General features: G+C 51.3%; 1 protein-coding gene across 2 annotated transcripts in view; it reads left to right on the forward strand.

Annotated features, from left to right (window-relative positions):
- The first annotated feature begins 318 nt into the window (after nt 1–318).
- CRYAA (crystallin alpha A) overlaps nt 319–27145 on the forward strand; it is a 29365-nt gene continuing 2538 nt past the window's right edge. The window contains exons 1-2 of one of the 2 annotated variants that reach the window (XM_054710841.1): nt 319–423; nt 25854–25983. In XM_054710841.1, coding sequence (XP_054566816.1) covers nt 419–423; nt 25854–25983 — 135 coding nt within the window. In that variant the 5' untranslated portion in view covers nt 319–418. Of the gene's footprint in view, nt 424–25789; nt 25984–27145 lie in introns of those variants that run through there. The other variant, XM_008145672.3, reaches the window with a different exon arrangement.

Genomic DNA, 27145 nt, shown 5'->3' on the forward strand with positions numbered 1-27145 from the left:
AATTGCTGAGATGGCTGCTGCACGGGGCTGGGGAGGAGCCTGCTGGCCCTGCTGCTGCACTCTGAACCCCCCACCCCTGCAGTGACACTAGGAACTCCGTGTGGCTGCCCACCTCTGCTGCCTGAGTGGGGTCTCGCCGTCACTGCCTCTGAGTGTTGCTGGCAGGGCGGCAATGCATTGGCAAGGTCCTGGCCTGTGCTCCTTGAGTGGCCAAGGGGAGAGTCAGCACCTACCAAGGCAAGAAATAGCTGAGGAGCAACTGATCTGGGGTAGTCTGGCCTCTGTGTGCGAACATGTTATTTTTTCACAGCCTTTCCTTCCTGTCCTGCCTGCCCCTGGGTCACCACAGACAGAGGGCATGTGATGACCCACCTACTCCTTGGGACTTGGCCCTGCACCTTGCTTTGACCTGTGGAATATGAGGTAACGTTATGTGAGCAACTTCTGGAAAGAGCAGGTTCTGAGTGTCTGCTCCTTGAACTGCCCTGCAGACAAGGGGGCTGGGAAGATGCTGGGGCTGGCCAACAGACCCTGAGCAACGGATGAATGATTACTCGTTTGCTGTGAAAGAGAGGCTAAGGGACGGCCTGGCTATAGTAACTAGGCAGCATCCATTGCCTGCCTTGTTAGGCTTTTATTGTAGCAGCAGTTTGAGATAAAATTTTATCTTTTAGATACAATCAGCAGAGTGAGTAATCTTGGGAGGACACGTGTGTTTACATTGTCCTCTAGGCAAGGGCATCCAGGGATTAAGCATAGGGATTCCAGAAAACACCAGGGGTCTACACGTGCACAGATCTGTTTGGAAAGGTCAACTAATAATTAGGGGCGCGCCTTTGGCACTCCCATGAGTCGGAATTCCGATAAACAGGGCAGGCGGCCTTCCACACACTTCCCTTTTCTCAGAATGTCCTCCTTACAAACTTTCCAACCAAGTCTCATGTGCTCCCTGACACGAAGTTATTTAGGGTCCTCACTGTTGCTCTTTTGACTAATACAGCATGGGTGTGAATGGCCTATCAGAATTCCAATAGAAGTGACCAGGCCACCATTCATATATGTGTCCACTAGAATGTTCTGTGATGATATTATGCTCCATATCTGTGCTGTCCAGTGATATGATGGCTACTGACCACATATGGCTCTCGAGCACTTGAAATGTGGCTAGTATGATGAAGGCACTGAATTTTATTTTATTTTTTTATTATTTTTATTATTTTTAAAATTTATTTATTGATTAAGGTGTCACATATTTGTCTTCATCCCCCCATTCCCATCCCACACCCCTCCCCACAGATGCACCAACCTCCTGTTGAACTTAACCATTGGATAGGCTCATATGCATGCACACAAGTCCTTTGGTTGATCTCTCCCCCCTTCCCCCACCCTCCTCTATCCTCCCTCTGAGACCCGATAGTCCGATCGATGCCTCCTTGTTTCTGGTTCTGTTCTTGTTCCTCAGTCTATGTTGTTCATCATTTCCCCTAGATGAGCGAGATCATGTGTCACTAGAGATATACTTATAAGAACTGAATGTGAGACGAGCAATAATAGTTATGCTGACAGGCAAATGAATCAGTCTGTAGTGAGTTTCTTTCTGGACCAACAGTTCTTTTGAGACCCAATTTCAATGTCCACCAGATCCTTATGTGTACATGTCAACACTGACCCCTCAGCTCTGGCTGGTGGACAAATGGTGGTAACGGAGGTCCGACTCCCTCTGGTTTGGTCTCGGCCAGACCCAGGGGCACGGCTTCACCCGGACTCAGGGGCACGTGGCCTCACCCAGACCCAGGGGGCGTGTGGCCTCACCCGGGCCCGGGACCCAGCCTCACCCGGACCCAGGGGCGCTTGGCCTCACCCGGGCCCAGGGACCCAGCCTCACCCTGGTCCAGGGGCGCAAGGCCTCACCTGGACCCAGGGGCGCGTGGCCTCACCCGGACCCAGGGGCGCGTGGCCTCTCCCAGACCCAAGGACACATGGCCTCACCCGGACCCGGGGGCGTGTGGCCTCTCCCAGACCCAGGGACGCGTGGCCTCACCCGGAGCTAGGTGCGCGAGGCCTCACCTGGACCCAGGACCCAGCCTCACCCGGATCCAGGGACACATGGCCTCACCTGGACCCAGGGGCGCATGACCTCACCCGGACCTAGGTGCGCGAGGCCTCACCCGGATCCAGGGACACATGGCCTCACCCGGACCCGGGGGCGCGTGGCCTCTCCCAGACCCAGGGGTGCGTGGCCTCACCCGGTCCCGGGACCCAGCCTCACCCGGATCCAGGGACACATGGCCTCACCTGGACCCGGGGGCGTGTGGCCTCTCCCAGACCCAGGGGCGCGTGGCCTCACCCGGACCTAGGTGCGCGAGGCCTCACCCGGATCCAGGGACACATGGCCTCACCCGGACCCAGGTGCGCGTGGCCTCTCCCAGACCCAGGGGTGCGTGGCCTCACCCGGACCCGGGACCCAGCCTCACCCGGATCCAGGGACACATGGCCTCACCTGGACCTGGGGGCGCGTGGCCTCTCCCAGACCCAGGGGCGCGTGGCCTCACCCGGACCTAGGTGCGCGAGGCCTCCCCCGGATCCAGGCACACATGGCCTCACCCGGACCCGGGGGTGCATGGCCTCACCCGGACCCGGGACCCAGCCTCACCCGGATCCAGGGACACATGGCCTCACCTGGACCTGGGGGCGCGTGGCCCCTCCCAGACCCAGGGGCGCCTGGCCTCACCCAGACCTAGGTGCGTGTGGCCTCACCCGGATCTAGGTGAAGGCACTGAATTTTAAATGTCATTTACTTTTCATTAATTTAGATTTAAATTTAAATAGCCACATATGGCTACCGTATTGGGGCATCTGAAGTTCAGGGGAGAGGCTCAGTGGAATGGCATATTTGGGATTCGTGAATAAGTGTAGAGTTAACATATATAAGTATGTATGGAACCCTGGCACTTGTATACAAGATTTCAGTGTATGTCTGTTTTTCTGGGGGCAAATATAGTCCATAATTTTGTCAGATTCCCAAAGGGGTCTTAGCCTCCAAAGTTAAGAGGATTCCTTGGACCCCTCAGGGTCCCGGATGTAGCCTGTTTTGTTTTGTTTTGTTTTTGTTTTGGGAGGCAGTCAATGTTATGCTCAGAAACCGAATCTGTCTTTGCCAGCAATTTATTTAGCGCAGGTTCACTGTGGGAATTTCACAAGCCAATAGCATGCAGGATGATATCTCTTAATAAGCAAGACATACTCCAAATGACTGACAGTTTAATGGCACTATTGTTCCAGGTGAGGGGAGATGAAGGAATAAAGTCCCAATTTAATATGAAACATACCTTTTTATACCAGGAGGCGACCAACCAAAGAGCTGAAATCCAGCTGCCGGTGCAAAAGTCACAGTCTCCTGTTGGTAGAGCACGTTGCTAGGGAACGAAAATGCCAGTGTCAGTAAGCGGGCTGATCTCTTTCCGGGGCTGCGGTGAGGTTTATCACCACAGTTCAGGAGGAGTGCCTCCCCAGGTCAGGAATGAGTGCCCAGCGGTCTTAGGAGAGTTTTTAGTTAGCAAAGAGTCCTCACCCAAACCGAAACTCTCCTGTGGTTTTCACACACTCTCAGTATTTGGGGTCTCCATGTCTCCTTGTCACAGTTGCTTCTCCACTTGTTCATCAGTGAGCCCCAGTGAGGGCTCTCAGCAGCTGGGATGCCGACTGCTTATCACCTGACAACAGATGGAGAATGAGACTTCCCGCTCGGGCATTGAGTGAATGTCGGTCATCCACACCATAAGCGTCCTGAAGAGCTTAGGGCTGTGTTGAGGACCCGACAAGGTCCTTGACCATGTGTGTTGTCCTTGGGTTTCTGACTCCCTTACTCTCTCACGCATTCATCTTCAACCATCTCTGCTCTTCTTCCTCCTCTTGGCCATGCTGGGTGTCCTGCATGACCACAGCAGCACCTGTGCTGGTTTGATTCCTGGTCAGGGCAGATGCCTGGGTTTTGGGCTTGATTCCCGGAAGGGGGTGTGCAAGAGGCAGCCGATCGATGTTTTTGTTTTTCCTCTCTCTCTCTCTGTCCATTCCTCTCTACTGTTGTCTTAGCTCAGGCTGCTCTAACAAAACACTGTAGACTGAGGGCTTAGACAACAGGCATTTATTTCTCACAGTTCTGGACAAAGTCCCAGGGCAAAGCACCAGCAGATTTCATGTCTGCTGAGGGCCTGCTTCCTATTCTTTTCACTGTGACCTCACATGGGACAAGGGGCAAAGGAACACTCTGGGTCTCTTTTACAAGGGCAGTAACCCCATTCATGAGGCCCTACCTTCAATACCACCACATTGGGGGTCAGAATTTAACAAATGAATTTTGGGGGCTATAAACATTCAGTTTATAGCACATGGTTATGCACTTCTCCGGACTTAGTTTTCATCCTATATAATAAAAGGGTAATATGCAAATAGACCGAACGGCAGAACAACCAAACAACCAATCAAAGCATAATATGCTAATGATATGCTAAGGCTGCTCAACTGCTCGCTATGACATGCACTGACCACCAGGGGGCAAACAGTCAACTAGTCAACCAGTTGCTATGACGTGCACTGATCACCAGGAGCAGATGCTTCAACCTGTAGGTTAGGTTGCTGCTGGGGTCCGGCTGATGGATCTGGACTGAGTGAGATGGGCCAGACATGCCCTGGAGCCCTGCCATGGTCCCTTCCTGGCCTGATCATGCACAGGTGGGGTCCCTCAGCCTGGCCTGTGCCCTCTCGCAATCCAGGACCCCTTGAGGGATGTCAGAGAGCTGGTTTCAGCCCGACCCCACAGGCCACTCCTCTTGGGAGGGCGCCAGATGCAGGGCTCATGGTTGGCAAGTGCTGCTGCAGCAGCATGAGCCTCTCCCGATTGGGACTGATTGGGTGTGAGCCCGCAGCAGGCACAGTGGGGCCGGGATGAGTGGGAGTGGCAGGTGGGAGTTGCAGGCAGCTTTGGACTGCGGGTTTTGGCCTGATCCCTGCAGATGACCCAGAGGGACCCCACCCATGCATGAATTTGTGCACCAGGCCTCTAGTTTACTAATTGGATCAGTAACACCTGCCTTTGAGAGTGGTACAGAGCTTGGCACTTTAGTAGGTGTTCACTTAACAATAGCTACATTCATCACTGAATTGTTTCAGGAAGGCAGGCAGGCGAGTAGTTGGGAGCCAGCAGTCCTGGATTGTGAGAGGGATGTCTGACTGCCTGTTTAGGCCCGATCCTACCAGAGGGGTCCCAGATTGTAGAGGGTGCAGGCTGGGTGGAGGGACACCCCCCCCCCCAGTGCACGAATTTCGTGCACTTGGCCTCTAGTAGAACATATCACCCCAACACAGCAGAATATACATTCTTCTCAAGTGCACATGGATCACTCACAAAGATAGACCACATGTTAGGACACAAAACAAGTCTCTACAAGTTCAAGAAGATTGAAATCATATCAAGCATCTTCTCAGATCACAGTGGAATGAAATTAGAAATCAACTACAGTAAAAACACTCATAAACATTCAAACACATGGAGGCTAAATAGCATGTTATTAAACAATTAATGGATTAACAACAAGATTAAGAAAGAAAGAAAAAACTTCTTGGAAACAAATGAAAATGAACACGCAACAATCCAAAATCTCTGGGACATAGCAAAAGCCACCCTGAGAGGGAAGTTCATAGCACTACAGGCATACCTCAAAAAACAAGAAAAATCAGCAATAAACTATTTAACCCTACAACTTGATCTAGAAAGAGAACAACAAGAAAAGCACAGAGTAAGTAGAAGGAAGGAAATAATAAAGATTGAGCAGAAATAAATAATATAGAGACTGAAAAAACAATACAAAATATCAATGAAACCAAGAGCTGGTTCTTTGAAAGGATAAACAAAATTGATAAACCATTAGCCAGACTCATCAAGAAACAAAGAGAGAGGACCCAAATAAATAAAGTCAGAAATGAAAATGGAGAAATAACCACAGACACCACAGAAAATACTATGAACAACTATATGCCAACAATCTGGACAATGTGGATAAAATAGACAAATTCCTAGAAAAATACAATCTTCCAAAACTTAATCAGGAAGAATAAAAAATCCTGAACAGGCCAATAACAACTGATGAAATAGAAGTAGTAATAAAAAAAACTCCCACCAAACAAAAGCCCAAGTCCAGATGGCTTCACAAGGGAGTTTTTCCAAATATTCAAACAAGAACTAACACCTACTAGTATACTCCTCAAACTATTTCAGAAAATCCAAGAGGAAGGAACACTTCTAAACTCTTTTTATGAAGCCAGCATTATCCTAATTCCAAAACCAGATAAAGACACTACAAAGGAAGAGAATTACAGGCCAGTATCCCTGATGAACATAGATGCTAAAATCCTCAACAAAATATTATCAAATAACATCCAGAAATATATTAAAATGATCATACACCATGATAAAGTGGGATTTATTCCAGGGATGTGAGGCTGGTACAATATTTGCAAATCAATAAACGTGATACATCACATAAACAAATTGAAAGACAAAAACCACATGATCATATCAATGGATGCAGAAGAAGCATTCAACAAAATCCAACATCCATTTTTGATAAAAACTCTCAGCTAAGTTTTAATAGAGGGAGCATATCTTAACATGATAAAGCCCATATATGACAAACTACAGCCAACATTATACTCAATGGGCAAAAACTAAAACCATTTTCCCTAAGAACAGGAACAAGACAGGGGTGTCCACTTTCATTACTCCTGTTTGACATAGTACTGGAAGTGCTAGTCATAGTGATTAGACAAGAAGAATAAATAAAAGGTATCCAAATTGGAAAAGAAGAAGTAAAACTGTCATTATTTGCAGGTGACATGATATTGTACATAGAAAATCCCAAAGACCCCATCAAAAAACTACTAGACTTACTAAATGAATTCGGCAATGTAGTAGGATACAAAATTAACACCCAGAAATCTATGACTTATTTATACACCAATAATGAACTCACAGAAAGAGAAACTAAAAAAACCATCCCATTTACCATTGCATCAAAAAATTAAGATACCTAGGAATAAACTTAACTAAGGAGGTAAAAGACCTATACTCAGAAAACTACAGGACGTTGAAAAAAGAGATAGGGGAAGATATAAACAAATGGAAGAATATACCGTGTTCATGGATTGATAGAATTAACATCATTAAATTGTCCATACTACCCAAAGCAATCTATAGATTCAATGCAATCCCCATTAAGATACCAACGGAATATTTCAAAGATCTAGAACAAACTCTCCAAAAATTCACCTGGAATAAAAAAAGACCCTGAGTAGCTGCAACAATCCTGAGAAAGAAGAACAAAATTGGAGGGATCACAATACCAGATATCAAGCTATATTACAAAGGCACTGTTCTCAAAACTGCCTGGTATTGGCACAAAAACAGACATATGCCAATGGAACCAAACAGAGAACCCAGAAATGGGAATGCAGACTGGTGCAGCCACTGTGGAAAACAGTATGGAGTTTCCTCAAAAAATTAAAAATGGAACTCCCATTTCACCCAGTAATCCCACTTCTAGGAATATATCCCAAGAAATCAGAAGCACCAATCAGAAAGGACATATGCACCCCTATATTCATAGCAGCACAATTCACCATAGCTAAGATTTGGAAACAGCCTAAGTGCACATCAGCAGATGAGTGGATTAAAAAACAGTGGTACATCTACACAATGGAATACTATGCTGCTATAAAAAAGAAGGAGTTCTTACCATTTGCAGCAGCATGGATGGATCTGGAAAGTATCATGCTAAGCGAAATAAGCAAGTTGGAGAAGGATAAATATCACATGATCTTACTCATTTGTGGAATATAATAAACAACATAAACTGATGAACAAAAATAGAGCCAGAGGGGAAAAATATTTTAGAATATAATAGAAGTAATCCTGTTATTTGCAGATTTTTAATATTTCCTACAACTTTTGTGATATCATACTATGTTAGTACAGTTTTGGTAATATTATTATACTTAAAATCCTTTTTTCTTGAAATATTAATGTTTATTGCATATAATATTATTATATTTAAGTTCTTTTTTCTTGAACAATTGGTGTTTATTGCATGTAACATTATTATATTTAAAATCATTTTTTCTTGAAAAAATTAAAGATTAAAAAAAGAAGTCTTGTGTTGTAAAAGAATCTGAATGTGAGTGGAGGAAACACTTTGGATCAGGAAACATCTGAGGATTATGCTGATGGATTTACACAGATTGGATTGGATGAGAACCTTGGCCTGAACCGGCCGTCAGGGCTGATGAGGCAGCTGGGCCCTGACCTCCATTTCCAGAGGCCGCAGGACGATGGAGGAGGCGCAGGCAGGGCTTCAGGACCCAAAGCACAGGCTGACTCAGGACCACGCCGGCCGTGACTGGATAAAGCCCCAGGTGGGAATGGCGTGTGGCGTGTCCCTGTGCCCTGTGATGCAAGTGAACATGTGTTGGTGACCCAAGCAATGCCTTTTGCCTGGTTTGATGGTCCCTTTTTTACACTCACTGCAGACAGCCTCCACAGGAAGAAAAGGAGCGTTTCCTATTTCCGCACAACCGCATGCGGGATGTCTTCTGAAAAGTACACCGGCCCTCCCTTACTGCACTTTTCCTTTCTGTGGTTTCAGTTATGTGCAGTCAGTAGTGATTCAAAAATATTAAATGGAAAATTCCAGAAATAATTCATCAGTTTTAAATTGTGCACCATTCTGAGCAGCACGAAGGAAACCCGAGCCGCCCTGCCCTGTCCTGCCTGGGCCGTGGATCATCCCTTGGACCAGCATCTCCACGTGCAGCCCACAGGCCTCCCCGAGACCCCGGGATCGCTGGCTGTCCCTTGGAAGTGACGGTCATGTAGCAGCTTCACTAGGACCCGCCACGCCTGCCCCCTGGCTGCAGGAAAATGAGGAGCCCAGTCTCTGGGTTTAGGAGGGGAAACGGGGTCACCTGGGGGCAGGGATGGGGTGGGCAGGTAAAGAGACACAGAGAACTTGACACAAGATTCTCCCCAAGGAGGGGGGCTTTGGAGCTTTGAGTTAGCTGAGACGGGACCGACAAGAGCAGCATCAGCGCCCAGCTGAGAGTGGACAAGCCCCCGCTGGGCCAGCGTCAGTGGCCGGACCCCAGAACCATGGACTAAGAAAAGAGTTGTTGTTTTGGGGTGGTTTGTTATGTGGCATCGACTGTTACAGTAGATAGCAGACACGGGATCCTTATCGTGTGTGACTTTCAGACGGCATTCCTCTGTGGTAAAGACAGTGCCACCCAGTGACCCCTGACCGCTCAACAGCCATCTCTTGGACTGTCGGGTGAGTATCAGCCAGGCCAGAGCCGATGGCACACACATCAGGAAGTCGATGCAGTAGAGGTGGACCGGGCACTAAGATTCCTGAGAGCTGGTGGTCCAGCACCATGTGGGGACCTGCCGATGACCAGGGAAGGACACTCGAGGTCATGGAATTTGAGCTGAGATTTACAGATGTGGAGTGGGGAGTAGACAATCCAGGTGGAGGGACAGGGACTTCCAAGGCTCGAGGGGGAAGAGCGTGGCGAGCGGAGGAAGCAGGAGTAGGCTGGATCCAGGGACGGAGCTGAGGGCAGGCGAGGCTGGCTGAGTGTGGACAGGTGCTCCTGTTGCTCAGGAGGGCTGCAGCACTGAGATGGATTGTTGCTCTAAAACCAACAGGTGCCGAAACCGGTTTGGCTTAGTGGATAGAGCGTCGGCCTGCGGACTGAAGGGTCCCGGGTTCGATTCCGGTCAAGGGCATGTGCCTTGGTTGCGGGCGCGTCCCCAGTGGGGGGCGTGCAGGAGGCGGCTGATCGATGTTCCTCTCTCATCGATGTTTCTAACTCTCTATCCCTCTCTCTTCTTCTCTGTAAAAAATCAATAAAAATATATTAAAAAAAATAAAACCAACAGGTGCCACTGAGGAGTTTGAACAAGAAGAGAACTGAGACCTGGTTTATGTTTTTAAATGTCTCAAAAGTGAAGGACGTCGTGTTGAAAAGGGAATGGATCAGTGGCACCTACTGATTTTAGAATGACATCCAATCGCACACAAACTTGTATGCGAATGTTCACAGCAGCATCCGCCACAGTAGCAAAGGTGGAAACCACCCAAAGCCCATCAACAAATGAATGGATAAGTGTAGTAAAATATAGAAATGTTTAAAAATGCTTAAAGAATGTGAGAAAAGTTAAAAATGTTTGAGTTAACTTCCCTTAAAACTTAAAGTCTGATATTAAAGATACATTCCCCACTGCCCTGAAGCGTGTGTACCCCAGAGATAAGGACTTGAACTGACGCAGAGTGACTTGTGTCAAGATAAACACTTGCGTGAGTGACATACTCTCCTTAGCCCCCTCACTGTGTTTAAGATTAACGTATGTGCATTGACGTAAATCATTGATAGCCACCTGAGCTGCTACGGCTACGAACAAGCTTTAAATATGGACCCTTGCCAGCCAATGATGCTCGTCTTGTCGAGACATTACAAAGGCCCGTCCCTTTGTTGGTCTGACAGGTGACGCCACTCCACGCTCCCTTTCCTGCCAGATGACAGAAGAACGGCCAGCAATCCCCAATGAGACACGACCGAACTCTTGGGAGAAGAACGTCGGCCCCCCTGCACCCGGACCAGCCCAGCCCAGCTGCCGGACCACAGAGGACAGCACCACGGGGATCCCTAAGTTTGTACCCAAAGCCGCTCAGGAATCTGTGTGAGTAATAAAAAGATGTGTGATTTGCAACTGCATCTGTTTCATGTGGTGTAATTCCTCCGGCAGTTAATTGGATTATTTTGCGTATGCTTAAACTTAAAATTAAAGCCTTTGGTCTTTGTTGGTCCTAAGCCTGCCACTCTGGTCCTGCTGATGCAGAGCAGTCTCTCCATCAGCAACTACTTGAATGTCCCACACCTGCACAGTTAGTTTATCTCAAGGGACACCTTAGAATAACGCCCCAGATCCTTTCCTGGGATCTACTTGGGACAATAAGCAACTGTGGTCCTTCACTTCAGTGGAGGGTCAGCCACAGAAAGGAAGGGACTCTCATCCACGCCATGACCCCATGAACCCTGAGTGAAGGAGGTCAGGCACAAAGGACCACGTACTGTATGATTCCAGTTCTAGGAAGTATTCAAACAGGCAGATCTGGAGGGACAGGAAGTGGATTAGTGGGCCAGGGGATGATGGGGAGTGACTGCTGCTGAGTGTGAGGTTTCTTTTTGGGGTGAAGGGAATGTTCTGGAATTTATAGTGGAGACAGATGTACAATTCTGTAACTACTCTTACATCACAGAATTGTACACTTTAAAAGAGTGAACTTTGCCGAAACCAGTTTGGCTCAGTGGGTAGAGCGTCGGCCTGCGGACTCAAGGGTCCCAGGTTCGATTCCGGTCAAGGGCATGTACCTTGGTTGCAGGCACATCCCCAGTAGGGGGTGTGCAGGAGGCAGCTGATCGATGTTTCTCTCCCATCGATGTTTCTAACTCTCTATCCCTCTCTCTTCCTCTCTGTAAAAAATCAATAAGATATATTAAAAAAAAAAAAAAAAGAGTGAACTTTATGGCATGCGGGTTCTCTCTCAATCATAGCAGCTGTTGGCAGCTGGTTTCAGACGAGCCAGCTGGTGCGAGGCGTGGGTGTTTACAGGCAGTAGTCCTGGTCTGACTTGGCAAATTTCAGACATTTGCTGCCCTTGGGGTTGCATCTTGGACAGAACAGTTCAGATAGCCTGGAAGCGGAAGCGCCCCGCTTGCTGGGCTATGGACACCAGGGGGTGCGATTGTCCTGCTTTTGGGCTGAGAAGGCGCAGGCCAATTCGCACTTCTGCCACCGCTGGTTACTAGGATGCCCGGTGGAAAAACTCTCGCTGTTTCCTGAAGACACAGGATTTGTTGTGTGGCTTTTGGTAGACAGCAAGTGTGGACGATGGAACCCGACTTGGGGGGCCTGGGGACTCCTTGTCACGTCCAGTCCAGCGCCTGCTCTTTGCCCACTGCCTCTCCCGGCACCATGTATTGGTCCCACGGAGACAGGGCCCAAAGGTTGCCGCTCGTCGTTTCTTCAAAACAGCTGAAGGCATATTATTGTCCAAGCCCAGTGGCCTGGCCTTCAGTTCACGGTGGCCCTGCTGCTGAGCACACATCTGCTCCTTGTAGCCCGTTGGTTGCCTGGGCTGGCATTCGCCCCGCCTACCTTTGATGGGGCAGCTTCTGGCTCCGGGTTAGGCTCAGGGGGGCTGCAGAGGGGCAGGTCCAGGTCCTTCCTCCCTGCCTGTCAGGGGTCAGTGACCTGGGTCTTCACAGCTGTGCAGGCTCGCCTCCCCCTCTTCCTGCCACACATGTGCAGGCTGCCTTCCCACACTCGGTACCCAGGACTCCTTGGTTTCAGGTGTTTGGAGGTGCTGGGAGTGGGGTCAGGGGGCTGCCAGCAGGAGAGGTTCTGGTGCAGAGCTGGGGTTGGGGAGGCTGAGTGGCAAAGAGGTGGGGCTGCAATGAGGCCGGTGGGGGTCCCACTCGGTGGGCCCCTGGGCTGAGCTTGGAGGGAGGCCTCCTCAGTCCTGGCACCCAGCCCTCCCCAGGCAGCTCCTCCACCCAGCATACCACCTCTTGTGTGGGTCCCAGGCCGTCAGCTCTGTCTTGCACCCCAGCAGAGTGGGCTTCTCCCCAACCCTCTCCCCAGAACCCCAGGTTCGCATGTGTGATGACATCATTGCAGCTGCCCTGCTCTCTGCCACCCCCAGCAGGGCACCTTGTCACCTTGCCAGCCACTTGGTGTCCTGGGAGAGCCAGCCTCTCACCGTGCTGGACCTACCTGTGAGGGCTGTCGCTCCGGGAGGACAGGAGTTGATAGGCCCAGAAAGCAGAGGAGTGGGGCTCGTGTTCGTGTCCTCAGGCTGCCGTCACAAGTGCCCCAGGTGGTGTGGTTTACTACTGCTCCTTAGATGATGGCAGCATTGCTCCGATCTCGCCTTCTTCCTCACATGGCCTCTTCCCTCCGTGTCTCTGTATCCTGTTTCTCTCTTTTCATAAGGACACCAGTCATTAGAGGAGGGCTCACCCGAATCCGTATGACCTCCCTTAACACGATGACATCTACAAAGACCTTTCCAAACAAGGCCACCCTCACAGGTTCTGGAGGTTAGGATGGGAACATCTTTTTGGAGGACATAATTCAACTCAGCCCAGGGCCTCCCTGAGCTGCCGGTGTGAATGAGCTGGCAGTGCAGACAGTGGCTCCAGAGAGCCACCACGTCCGGGGACACGGGGATAGCAACTTTGGGGACATTTCAGGGCGATCATTTCTGAGACATCGTTGTGGTTCTCAGAGGGCTTGGGGGAGTTTAGGGGCCTGGAGGGGCCGGTGGGCACTTGTGTGGACATAAATGGGGAGGAGGCTGATGCTGGCAAGAGGGAGGGAAGAGGATGGTGTCCCCTAGCAACTGCCACATACTGGCACTTTCCAGTGGGCGCAGGAGGGCAGCACCGGGGCTGGCACAGGGGGTAACTCATTCTGGAATGATGGGCGCTGGCAGGCTTTGGAAGTTAGGAGATGGCGCTGCGAGTTTGGGCTTCCTCTGGCTGCTTGACTGACAGGTCCTGTGGTCCTGGCTATACAGTGACCAAGGGTAAGCCTCGGGCAGAGGAGGGGCAGGGGTTTAAAAATGGGAATGGCCCTCCTGGATTGGCTACTGAGTGACCACCTGACCATGTCTGTCTGTCCAGAACATTCTCTCCCTCCTTGTCCAGGTTTCATGGGAAAGCTCTCACTGGTGATCGTGGGCTCAGAGCGGAATTGAAAAACATTCATTCATTCGCCAATGGTGGATTTATGAACACCTCCCCTGCACCGGTCCCTGGGATGGAAACACCAGTAAGACAGTGCTCGTTGAATTTCTCCGCCCAAACTCATAATGAGCACATGAGCCAATGTGGGACCACCTGCCCTACAGGTTCCCAGAGCAGGGGAGCTCCTCCCTCATGGACAATCCCCCTTATGCTCCCCCCACCTTGGTGGCCAGCCCTTGTTTTTTTTAGAAAGGCTCAAGTTACAGGGAGAAAATGTCTTTTTTTTTGAGGGGGTGTAAACCTCACCGGAGGATATTTTTTCCATTGATTTTTAGAGAGAGTGGAAGGGAGGGAGGGAGGGGGAGAGAGAAACATTAATGTGAGAGAGATATATCTATTGGCTCCCCCCACATATGCCCTGATGGGGGCCGGGGATTGAACCTGCAACCGAGGTCCGTACCCTTGACCAGGAATCGAACTCTCGACCCTTTGTTGCTCAGCCAGAGTGAGAAAATGCCTTTTTTGCTCACATGGCCCTAAACTATGTCCTGAGGATGGTCAAAGACAAGGACCGGCACCCCTGCCAGCCGAACTCTGTCTCAGGGAGCTGCCAAAGCAGAATGAAGGTGCCAGCTCATGCTGCTGGGCGTGTTTTTCTCTTTTCCTTCTAATAGTGAGGGCGCCTTGGGTAAATCCCTAAGACAGTGATGGGCAACCTTTTGAGCTTGGTGTGTCAAACTTTTCCAAAAAACTGAGCATAACTCGGGTAGTGTGTCACTTTGAGGAAAAAACATTATTTCGCGATATTTATAGTTTAAATAACTTAAATGTATAATTGTTATATACAATTGTATTTAATAAACCAAAAACTAAATATTTAACTTACCTGCGTAGTGACTTCTTTGTTCATCCGTCAGTCGGCTTCTTTTGTTGGTCTTGATATTATTTAGCTTGTGTGGAGTGCCGTGAACTAAGATAAGTAAGGGGGAGGGGGAATTCTTTAACTAACCTGCCTATTAGTGACTTTTTTGTTGCTGAATTTCATTGGCTAAATCTTCAATTGAAGGTTGGTATTTTGTACACTTCAGGCCCAAGCAAGCGCTACTAACTTCATCTGTCAATCTTTTTCTTTTGTTGGTTTCGATATTATTTAACGCTGAGAATAAGGCCTCACAAAAGTATGTAGAGGGAAAAATTGTGAGTAAAGCCATTGCTATATTTTTCAGGGTGCTAAAAGTGTCTGGTAGTCGGTTCCAGGCACTCCAAATTTCCTGTTCGTAGTGGCACTCCTCTTGATTCTCCAAGCGGCACCTTTCCAGATTCTCAAGCTTTGACCTCAAGTCGACAGACACCTGAGCCCAGATACTGTCTTGAAATTCTGCAAGTTGCATCTCCAAATCATCAATTTGCATCCATTGGAAACCATTTAATTCCAAACTACTGTAGACTACTACATCAGGATACTTAATTATTTTCATGGTCTGTTCTAGACTTCTAAATTGACTAAATCTATCACTAAACTGGTCAAGTAACGAGTCTAAAACATGCTGGTACTTCATATGCAAGAGTTCCATTTCATTTTGTACAGCTGCACTGGCCTTCTCAAAATACTTTGTTACTCAAGGAAAATACTTATAAGTTTTAGTTTCTACATCTCGCTTGAAAATTTTAACTTTACTTTTAAAAGCTTTTATGTATCCAAACATAACGTCAATATTTTTGCCAAAACCTTGTAACTTTAAGTTCAGTTCATTAATATGAACAGAGAGATCTGTAAAAAACATCAGGGTGTTGACCCACTTATCATCATTAAGCTGAGGAAAGTTTCCCAGATCCTTATCGTCAAGAAATACCTTAATTTCTTCAAAGCACTCCACAAAGCGCTCAAGAACTTTGCCTCGGCTCAGCCATCTTACACTATTGTACATCAGCAGTCCACTATAGGTGGAATCAACCTCCAGTAAAAGTGCCGAAAATTCTCGCTTGTGAAGGGGGCGAGCAGCTATTAAATTAACTATTTTTGTAACAACTGACATTAAGTCGTTTAAGTCGGTGAATCCTGCCGTGGCACATAAAGCCTCCTGATGGATAATACAATGAAAAGGCACAATCCGATGTCCAATAGCTTCTGTAAACAATTTGACAAATCCGACTTTTTCCCCCACCATATTTGGTGCCCCATCTGTTGTCACTGACACAACTTTAGAGATATCAATGCTTAGGTCACGAAATGTTTGTATAACAACCTTACATATTTCGCTTCCTGATTTACTTGTTGACACTGATACTAACTTTATCAACTCTTCTCTCATTGTGAGACCATCAGAATATTGACCAATAATGGCCAACTGAGCATGTGATGTGACATTAGTAGTTTCATCAAGAGAGATCAAAAAATATTTACACTTCCTTATGTCTCTCTTTAATTGATGTTGTACGTTTGTGTTCAGTCTCATTATTCGGTCTTTTATGATATTTCTACTGAGTGGTAACTCAGATATTCTCTTAATAATTGCATCTTTATTCTGCATATCGTGAAATAGAACTGGTGCACATCTTAGGAGAGTTTCTTTAATAAATTCTCCCTCACTGAGCGCTTTTTCATGCTGAGCTATAGAGTGAGCAATGCTCAAACTTGCAGATGTTAAATTTGTAGAGCCTTTTCATAAATTTAAGGATGGAATTAGATTGGCTCTTATAAAGGTGTAGCTGCCTGGAAATGTATTCCTTCCTTTCATCCTCACTTTTTTCCAAAAGCTGGGAATGATTAGTTTCAAAATGTCTATTTATATTCCACATTCTGCTTACTACCGTTTCAGTACATAGAACGCAAAATGATCTGCCATTTTTTTTCTATAAAGCCATACATCTCAGTCCATGTCTCTTGAAAGGGTCAGCAACTGCTACTACCACTTCCTTTACTTAACCTTAGTTTTTTATTTTTTGGGTTCTCCATCAGGGGGGCAGTGACAGAAGATAGAATTATAGATAGCTTGTTAGGCCTGCAGGCAATTAGGGGTTAACTAGCCTAACTAACCACAAAATGGTGCATATAACTGTCTTTTAGGAAAGGGCAGGGTTAATAAGCAGAAATAGGGGTTAATAAGGATGCACAACAGTAATAGTGGTGAAATCGAGTCTGCACTATGGAGCAAGATGGTGTTCCTTATGTGAATTAAAATGGCTGCCGCTATTTCTAATGGCAGGAAACGGCATCCATAGCACGCCACAAACCCTCGCCTCTCCCAGCCTCCCCCTCACTTATCTCAGTAATGATGGATTAGAAATCCATGACACCCCAGAACAGTAGATAATGGTTGCTGTCGTTAACTGTTATTTGGTTACTGGTAATGGCAGGGCCCCCAGAGATGGGTCTCCCGCTGCGTTCCACTGCTCCCTGCTCTGCCGGCAGAAGTGAGGGCAAAGATCCCGGCTTAACCGGAAGTCCCAGAACTAGACGCTCTGTGCCGGACTTCTGTTGTTTTGGCCTACAGACCTCTGGCACAGAGTGTCTAATAGGGGAGGATGAAACATTTGCGACTAGAGTCTTAGACTCTAACTCCAAGACTCTAGTCGCAAATGTTTCATCCTCAGCATGCAGCCGCCTCAGCGGCCGCGTGTCATCAGAAATGGCTACGCGTGTCAGTGCTGACACGCGTGTCATAGGTTCGCCATCACTGCCCTAAGAAGTCTTGGAGGTGATCTTGTCTATCTCGACACATGAAGGATTCATCACGCGGGTCAAACCAGGTTTAGAGACGTTCGCCTGTGCAGTCCCCGAGAGGAACAAGAGAACATTTTTCTTTTCTTATTTATTTAACATATTTTTATTGATTTCAGAGAGGAAGGGAGAGGGAAACATCAATGATGAGTCATTGATCAGCTGCCTCCTGCAGGTCACCCCCCGGGGGGCGAACCCACAACCCAGGCACATGCCCTTGACCGGAATTGAACCTGGGACACTTCAGTCTGCAGTCCGCCGCTCTGTCCACTGAGACAAACCATCCAGGGCAAAAGAAAATCTTACATGAATTCACCGGCAGGGCTGGGAGGAAGCTGCAGTTCTCCTTTCGCCTGAACCCGAGGATCTGATTCAGCACTTTCACTTCTGGAAGTTTAAGTAGTAGAGGTGCTGTCTGGGACCTTACTTGATAGCAAGCCTGATCAAGCTGCAGTTCTCCTTTTGCCTGAACCCGAGGATCTGATTCAGCACTTTCACTTCTGGGAGTTTAAGTAGTAGAGGTGCTGTCTGGGACCTTACTTGATAGCAAGCCTGATCAAGCTGCAGTTCTCCTTTCGCCTGAACCCGAGGATCTGATTCAGCACTTGCGCTTCTGGGAATTTGAGTAGTAGAGGTGCTGTCTGGGACCTTACTTGATAGCAAGCCTGATCGCATGTAATGTCACATCACATGCTATGCGGGGTTCCCAAGGCAACGCCTGGGCATATTTGTGCACTTGCACATGGCATCTCCATTGGCTCCTAGGGAGAGAGAGAGAGAGAGGCATGTCTGTGAGCTGCGGTCCCACAAAGGTGACAGTGCGTGGTCAGCTGTTGTGTAGATAGATCTGAAGCCTGGGTTTCTCCCAGTTCTGGAGGCTGGAAATCCGCATCGAGGTGGCTGCAGATTCGGTGTCCGGTGAGAACCCGCTTCGGGTTCCTGGAGGACCATGTTCTCACTGTGTCCTCACATGATGACGGGACGAGGGAGCTCTGTGTGTCTCCAAGTGAACATCGGGGGAGGGGGGAACGTCTAGTTGCTGGCAGCACGCACCCCTCCGTGTCCCAGGGCAGTGTGATGACTGCTGAGTGGTGCCCGGCAGAGCTGCGAGGCAGCGCCAGGCCGCCGGAGCCGACCGGGTTCACCGGCAGGTTTGGCCCCAGTTTAGATGTGTCAGTGATTCTGCACGTCCTCAGCTTAGGCTGCATTGTGGTCCGACCGCCTTTTCAATCCACCTCGATGATTTGCAGAGCTACCGTGGCCTTCATGAGGCGGGTGGAGAGCACCCCGACCGTGCTTCCTCCGATTCTGGGGACAGACCCTCAGGGTGACCGAGGTCCCTTCCCGCCAAGCTGCAGCCCTGCAGACAGGGACGTTGGCTCAGGTGGTGGGGCTGGCGCAGGGTCTGAATAAACATCATGTCGCACACAGTGCATCAGTTCCCCGTGGCTGCTGTGACAAATTGCCTCAAATTTAGTGTTTAAAACAAACACAATTATTGCCTTACAGTGGAGGTCAGATGTCCAAAATGGGCTCACATCAAGGTGTTTACAGGATTGCATTCCTTCTGGGGGCTCTCGGGGACAACCCCACCTTGTCCAGCTTCTAGACTCTGCCCACATTCCTGGCCTAGCAGGACTCCGGCCTTTGTTTTCGATTTCCCTCATCACCTCCTCCTGCCTCCCCCTTTTCCTGAGAATGACTCCGTGATGACACTGGGCCCACCGCCAAGTCCCTCCTGCCCTATAAGGCAGCATCTGAGGGGTCGGAGGATGAGGGCACAGTCTTGGAGGGGGCATAAGTCTGCTGAACAGCTGGTTAAACATGGGAAGGAGAGCCAGAAACCATCCCAGCTGTGGCTGTGTGTGAGGGGAAGACGGGGACACGTGGGGCTATGGCACCCGTTGCCGTGTTTCCTGAAAACAGATCAGCAGTTGTTCCAAAATGAGATTTTCAACATGCAACCAACTTTAGCTACAGCCCTCCATGGTGCGAGGGCGTCTTCCGGGCCTCCTGGTGAGTTTGTCCACGCGTCCTGGGCGGTCCCCAGGCATCCACACTCATGGATCAGAGCTGTGATGGTCACTTTTCAAAACTGTGGTAAAATATACATGACATAAAATGCAGTGTTTTACCCTTTTTAGTGTACTGTTCTGTGCACTAAGTACAGTCACATTGCTGTGTGGCCATCACCACCACGGGAGGGTCAGGCTATACCGTACCCAGTGGTTCAATCAATCAGCTGGGTTTGCTGGGAAGCTCTTGTGTAGATGTGGTTAACATCTACCATCTTTATTTTTTAAAAATATATTTTATTGATTTTTTTACAGAGAGGAAGGGAGAGGGATAGAGAGCTAGAAACATCGATGAGAGAGAAACATCGACCAGCTGCCTCCTGCACACTCCCTACCGGGGATGTGCCCAGCAACCAAGGTACATGCCCTTGACCGGACTCGAACCTGGGACCTTTCAGACCGCAGACCGACGCTCTATCCACCGAGCCAAACCGGTTTCGGCACATCTACCATCTTTAAGTGAAAGTGACAAATCTAGGTACTTTTGATGGGCCTCATTCAATCGGCCGAAAAGGTCTTAAGCCCAGCCAGTGTGGCTCAATGATTGAGCGTCGACCTATGAATTAGGAGGTCATGGTTTGATTCCTGGTCAGGGCACATGTCCGGGCTGCAGGCTCGATTTTCCAGGAGGGGGAGTGCAGGAAGCCGCCAATCAATGATTCTCTTTCATCATTCATTGATGTTTCTCTTTCTCTCTCCCTCTCCCTTCCCTTCTTAAATAAAATTTAAAAAAATATTTTTTAAAAAGAGAAAAAGGTCTTAAAAGCAAAACCCAAGTTTTTCTGGGGAAGAAGGAATTCTGCCTCAAGCCTGCAGCGTGGACCCAGCCTGAGCTCCTGGCCCACTGGCCTGCCCTGCAGAGTGGACCCGGCACCCACCTCTCTGTCTCGTCCTGTCTCTGTTATTATTTATTTATTTATTTATTTATTTATTTATTTATTTATTTTTTTTAGCATTAATACTGTTACCTTTATTTCAAGCAGCACCCCACATACACACCTGTTTCCATGGCATACCCACAACTATGGCGCAGTCCCTCACGTTAGTACAGCGCTTGCACTTCATACACCACCTCTCCACACTTCATCTTTCAACCTCAGGGCAGCCCTGGAACGTCATTGCTAACGCATTTCGCAGCCAAGGAAACTGAGGCAGTAACTCCGAGGCTCACTGTTCCCAAGTCTAACATCAACTCCAGAGCCCTTCCACCCTGTCCGTCGCTCCCAGGTCCGGGCTCCGGGAGCGTGTTCCGCGCAGCACTGACCTGAGCGAGCGCCCCAGGGCCCAGGACCTGGCGCGGGGCCCACACCGACCAGGCGCGCTCCGGCCGCCAGAGCCTCGCAGCAGCCGGGTCCGCTCCACAGCCATGGCGCCTGGACCCGCGCCTGGACCTGTGCACTCACAAAGTGAGTAACTGCTCCTGTCTCTGTTATTGCTTCTGTTTCTGCCTGACTGACAGTCTGCCTCCTCTGGGGCTATAGGCTCTCCGAAGGCAGGAGCTGCCTTTTTTGTAGTTGTGTTCAATTAGCATAGCACATAGAAGCTGCTTAATAAAAATGTAGTTACATCAGTATTTACAAAGAAGTGGCTTGAGAGGCAGACTCATGGGAGAGAACTATTCCGCTGTGCTGATGGCCTGATGAATGAGCCTCGATAATGTACATGGATCATTTTGTTTCCCCTTCTCCTTATGACTATCACCCACTCCTACCTATTCCAGTGGGCTTTACCCACTTTGGTGACAGGAATAATCTCTAGGACCCTCCTCCTGGTTGGTCCTGTGGCCGCCTGAGATTGCTGTTGCTTCCTCTGGAAAGCCCACCCTGACCTCGAGGGCCTGGTTAATGGCTCCCCTATAGGCTCCCATTGCACCCAGGACTTCTATGTCAGACCCATCACATCCATTTAGTCACCCATCCAATCGTGTTTGTTCAATGCCTCCTTCTGTGGAGTGTCAGCGATCTGGTGGTGAACAAAACAGTTGCTGTCTTCATGGAGCTTACCTCTTGGTAGGGAAGGCAGACAGTAAGTATAATGCATGTTAGGGAATAAACTTAAAACAGGGAAGGAGGATGTGAAATGTCATGGGAGGAAGTCCTTGTGTATCAGTCAGCTATTGCTGTGGTAATGCTACATAACAAACACCCCAGGCAGACACACACGGGGGAGCTCAGAATCCAGCAGCATTTGGAGAATTCAACTTGATGAGATTGACCTGGCAGGAGTGTGGATAGAAAGGAGAGGGGTGCAAGCACTGATCCCTGGGGCGCCCCAATATTGATGGCTGGGACTAGGAGAAGAGCCTGAGGAGGGAGCTGTGAGGTGGGAGGAGGAACAGCACACCGTGGGCCCTAGAAGCCTTGTGGAGACGGCACGTTGAGAAGGGGGAGTGACCAGCTGGTCAGCTGCACAGGGGCCAGACCAGGAGAGGCCTGAGAACAGACGCTGGACTTAGCAACATGGAGAGACGTTTGGGTGGAGCCATGAGGGACCTGACTGGATGATGGCAAGTTTGCCGGGTAAAGCAGAAGTGTGAGACGTTATTAGCAAGAGAGGAGGTGGGCGGGGTTTGTGAGTGCACAGCGACCTGGGCTTGGACACAGTACCAGCGGCCCAGCTATGCCTCCTTCCATCACGTCCGGAGCAGCCTTGTCTGGGCTTGCATCTCGGAGGTTTCATCCCAGGGAACCCACTGGGTCTGGTCATGAGGGCCAGGTTGGCTCCAGACATCAGAGCCGCTTGTGTTTCTCCTCCTCACACGGGAGTCTCCGGACAGGTTGACACCGACTCTGAAAACCACCATCGTCTCTCTGCAGCTGCTGTGGGTTCTGGCGATTTCTCAGCAGCCGAAATGTAAGGGGGTCTGTCCTCAGCTCTAGCACTCACCGTCCCCACGGCTTTGAGCACAGCAACGAGGGCCCCCAGGAGTGACGGCTAATGTTACGTGTCACCGTGGCTGGGCCGTGGGTCCCGGCTGTGTGATCGAACACTGATCTAGATGCTGCCGTGTGAAGGTGTGTGTATGAGAAGGTGTGTGTGTAAGTCAGCGACTCCAGGGAAAGCAGATTCCTCACCATAATCTGTGTGACGGGTGCGCCTCATTCCATCAGCGGAAGGCCAAGAACAAAGACCGAGTTTCTCAAAGAAGGAGGTCAGATGACAGCTAGTTACCTAGATGACAGATAAATAGATAAATGGTGAATATGCAGATGACAGATGGATAGACAGACGATAGATAGATAGATAGATGGATAGACAGACAGATGAAAGACAGATGGACAAATAGCTACGTGATTGTCCTGGAAGGGGCTGGCAGGCCATGGCCGGCTTCCAGGACCGGGTGGGTCGTGGCAGGGTTGGCAGTGGGCTGTGCAGGCAGTCCGCTGACCTCACACAGTCGGTGAGCTGAATGCATTCCTGCTGACCCACAGCAATGCCCGTCACCCACACAGTGCGGATTTGCGGGAGCCCTGCTGCGCCCTGGAGCGGAAAATCAGGTGCTGGGCTTTGTGCCTGCGTGGCAGACTGCTGGCCTCACGGGAATCCTGCAGACCAAGCACATCGCGGCCTTTGTGTGAGGGGCCAGGGTCAGCGCCCGGCTGCAGAAGGCCAAGCTGCTGAGGGCAGGCTGAGCGGGGCTCCGAGACACTGCGACAGGGATGGTCTGGGAGGGTGCCTGTGAGGGTGGCTGTGGGGGTGCCTGTGGGGGTGGCTGTGAGGGTGGCTGTGAGGATGCCTGTGGGGGTGGCTGTGAGGGTGCCTGTGAGGGTGGCTGTGGGGGTGGCTGTGGGGGTGGCTGTGAGGGTGCCTGTGAGGGTGGCTGTGGGGGTGGCTGTGGGGGTGGCTGTGGGGGTGCCTGTGAGGGTGGCTGTGGGGGTGCCTGTGGGGGTGGCTGTGAGGGTGGCTGTGAGGGTGCCTGTGGGGGTGGCTGTGAGGGTGGCTGTGAGGATGCCTGTGGGGGTGGCTGTGAGGGTGCCTGTGAGGGTGGCTGTGGGGGTGGCTGTGGGGGTGGCTGTGAGGGTGCCTGTGAGGGTGGCTGTGGGGGTGGCTGTGGGGGTGGCTGTGAGGGTGCCTGTGAGGGTGGCTGTGAGGGTGCCTGTGAGGGTGGCTGTGAGGGTGCCTGTGAGGGTGGCTGTGAGGGTGCCTGTGAGGGTGGCTGTGGGGGTGCCTGTGAGGGTGGCTGTGGGGGTGCCTGTGGGGGTGGCTGTGAGGGTGCCTGTGAGGGTGGCTGTGGGGGTGCCTGTGAGGGTGGCTGTGGGGGTGCCTGTGAGGGTGGCTGTGGGGGTGCCTGTGGGGGTGGCTGTGAGGGTGCCTGTGAGGGTGGCTGTGGGGGTGGCTGTGAGGGTGCCTGTGAGGGTGGCTGTGGGGGTGGCTGTGAGGGTGCCTGTGAGGGTGGCTGTGGGGGTGGCTGTGAGGGTGCCTGTGAGGGTGGCTGTGGGGGTGCCTGTGGGGGTGGCTGTGAGGGTGGCTGTGAGGGTGGCTGTGGGGGTGGCTGTGAGGGTGCCTGTGAGGGTGGCTGTGGGGGTGCCTGTGGGGGTGGCTGTGAGGGTGCCTGTGAGGGTGGCTGTGGGGGTGCCTGTGAGGGTGCCTGTGAGGGTGGCTGTGGGGGTGGCTGTGGGGGTGGCTGTGGGGGTGGCTGTGGGGGTGGCTGTGGGGGTGGCTGTGGGGGTGCCTGTGGGGGTGGCTGTGAGGGTGCCTGTGAGGGTGGCTGTGGGGGTGGCTGTGGGGGTGGCTGTGGGGGTGCCTGTGGGGGTGGCTGTGGGGGTGCCTGTGGGGGTGGCTGTGAGGGTGCCTGTGAGGGTGGCTGTGAGGGTGGCTGTGGGGGTGCATGCGTCCCACACACATGGTTTGACCTGGGGAGGCACAAAGATGAATAAGAAACTCCTCACCATCTGATTGCCCATCACCACGCTCGCAGGGGTGGGAGCGGCATTCTCCTTTGCTGTGGGTGGGTGTGAGTGAGTACAGCGCTCCCCAGAGGCCACGCTACCTACGAAGTCCAAAAGCCTTAACCCTGGGACACATCAAACGTCTAAAAATAGGGGTGGCAGGTCCCCTCGGGGGAGGCATCTGAGCGATAAGAGGACAGGCCACAGAGAGAGAAGCCAAGAAAGAGCAGGCCTTGCCGATCACTGTGCCCGCACGACGGTGGCGGGCCGGACGGGGCGCCTGCTGTAAGGGACGGCATGCCCAGGAAGGACACGGCAGCAGGGTCGACACCAGGGTAAACCCACGGAGGAAGGTCCAGGGCTGTTCCATGTTCATAACAGTGAACTTGCCGGCCCGTCTGGATGCACACAGACCCCACGACAGGGCCCCCCAGTGCCGGAATGACAGGCCCGTTCACTGCTCGGTATTTTCTGTCTTTCCTGAGACAGAAACTACAAATTTCACAACTACAAATGTGCATCATTTTTGTTCGCAGGAAGAATAGAGGTGATTCTGGTTTTTTAAAAAAATTTATTGATTTTTTTTTACAGAGAGGAAGGGAGAGGGATAGACAGTTAGAAACATCAATGATAGAGAAACGTTGATCAGCTGCCTCCTGCACACCCTCTACTGGGGTTGTGCCTGCAACCAAGGTACATGCCCTTGACCAGAATCGAACCCGGGATCCTTCAGTCCACAGGCTGACGCTTCATCCACTGAGCCAAACTGACTTGGGCGAGGTAATTCTGTTTTGATAATCAGTGTGCCCTCACCTGGTAGCTGTGGGGTTGGGGACCACGTGTCTAGCCTTGTGTCTTAGTTTCCTCGTCTGTGACACGGGTCTGAGCGCCCACAGGGAGGGTGGCCATGACCACACAGGACCACGTAGGCAGATAGCGGGAATGCATCCGGGGGGAGGGATGAGCCTTCACTGTCCCCCAGACGAGGAGGGGTGGCTGAGAGCCGCTAGGAGAGCCGCTGCTGGGGCTCCCTGCAGGTCAGCGCCCGGCTGGGAGTGGCGGGCTCTCAGCCAGGCCCCGTTTCTGCTGACTGGGCAGCCTCCCTCCTGAGCTCACGCTTTCGGAGGAATCCCCTGACGCCTGCATCCTGTCCCGGGCGGGCGTATATAGGGAGGGCCCGCGCCCGGCTCCCCACTGCGCTGCCCAGAGGCCCTGCTGAGTCCCGGGTCCTGCAGCCCCGACGCTCACCATGGACATCGCCATCCAGCACCCCTGGCTCAGGCGCGCCCTGGGCCCCTTCCTCCCCAGCCGCCTCTTCGACCAGTTTTTCGGCGAGGGCCTCTTCGAGTGCGACCTGCTGCCCTTCCTGTCCTCCACCGTCAGCCCCTACTACCGCCAGTCCCTGCTCCGCACCGCGCTGGACTCCGGCATCTCCGAGGTGAGGGCTGGCCGGGGAGGGCCGGGTGTGGTGCCCGGAGGAGCAGCGGCTGGGGTTTCTGAGGGCTGCCCCCGAGATCCGAGCTCTCTCTTACTATGTGGAGTGCCTGGCGACAGCTGCGGGGCCACTTTCCCCCTCGCCCCAGTTCCCCTACAGCAGAGCCTCCTGTGCCTCTGGGGAGGGGTCGAGAGGGAGCCTGCCTGGGCCCGACCGCTGTCTTTTCCTCCATCAGCTCATGACCCATATGTGGTTTGTAATGCACCAACCACATGCTGGAAGCCCCAAGAGCAACCCCACCAAGGCAAGTTCCATGGCCGACGCGAGCTGTGTGGTCAGCAGCAGAAGCCTGGGTCGGGGGGCTGCCCAGGTCCCGAGCGGAGGGCCTACGGGAAGCCCGGGTCGGCCAGCGGAGAGGCGGAGAGTGGGCTCATCCCGCACCTGCCCAGGTGCCCAAGGCAGCGAGAGCCACCCGTCTTCCCTCCCCGAGACGGACCCCAGGCCCCGAGTGCTGGGTGCCAGGTCTGCCCACCCTCTAAGCCAGGGGAGGGGCCTTCCTCCTGCCAATGCCAAGGGCCATTGGGTATTTATAACATCACTCGTGGCCATACGGAATGATCAACTTAAAAATGAGCTGCTCTATTGGGTCAGACGTTTCATGAACTCACCCCTATGCCTTACTAGTAGCAGGGCCAGGCCAAGCGCTTCCAGGGGCCTTAAGTGGCCGGCGGGCTGGGCACTCCCCACCCTGATTGATCGCAGGCCTGCCCAGAGCTGACACACGCGGATCTACCCCAGTGGCCAGAACACAGGTTCTGAGTGCAGGTGGCAGCCACCTCATGGGCTGTTGGGCACGGCCAGTCGATGGGAAAAGACAGGGCCCTGGGCCTTTGATGGCGGTCAGGGGAAGCCAGGGCAGCGGCTTTAGTCCAGGTGCTAGGTCCACCCACCCAGCCAGCCAGCCAACAACCAATGTTACCCAACCAGCCAGCCAGCCAGCCAACCAACAACCAACCTTACCCAACCAACCAGCCAGTTCCTGTTCCGTCTCATCTCTAAGGGACCCATCACTTCCTGCTTCCAGTCCCTGCCTGGCTTCACAGGAGGGAGAGGTTTTCAGAACTCCAGGGATGGAGCGGGGAGGGAAGAGGCTGGGAGATGGAGA

This window comes from Eptesicus fuscus, chromosome 3, assembly GCF_027574615.1.
Source record: "Eptesicus fuscus isolate TK198812 chromosome 3, DD_ASM_mEF_20220401, whole genome shotgun sequence".
Lineage (NCBI taxonomy): Eukaryota > Metazoa > Chordata > Mammalia > Chiroptera > Vespertilionidae > Eptesicus > Eptesicus fuscus.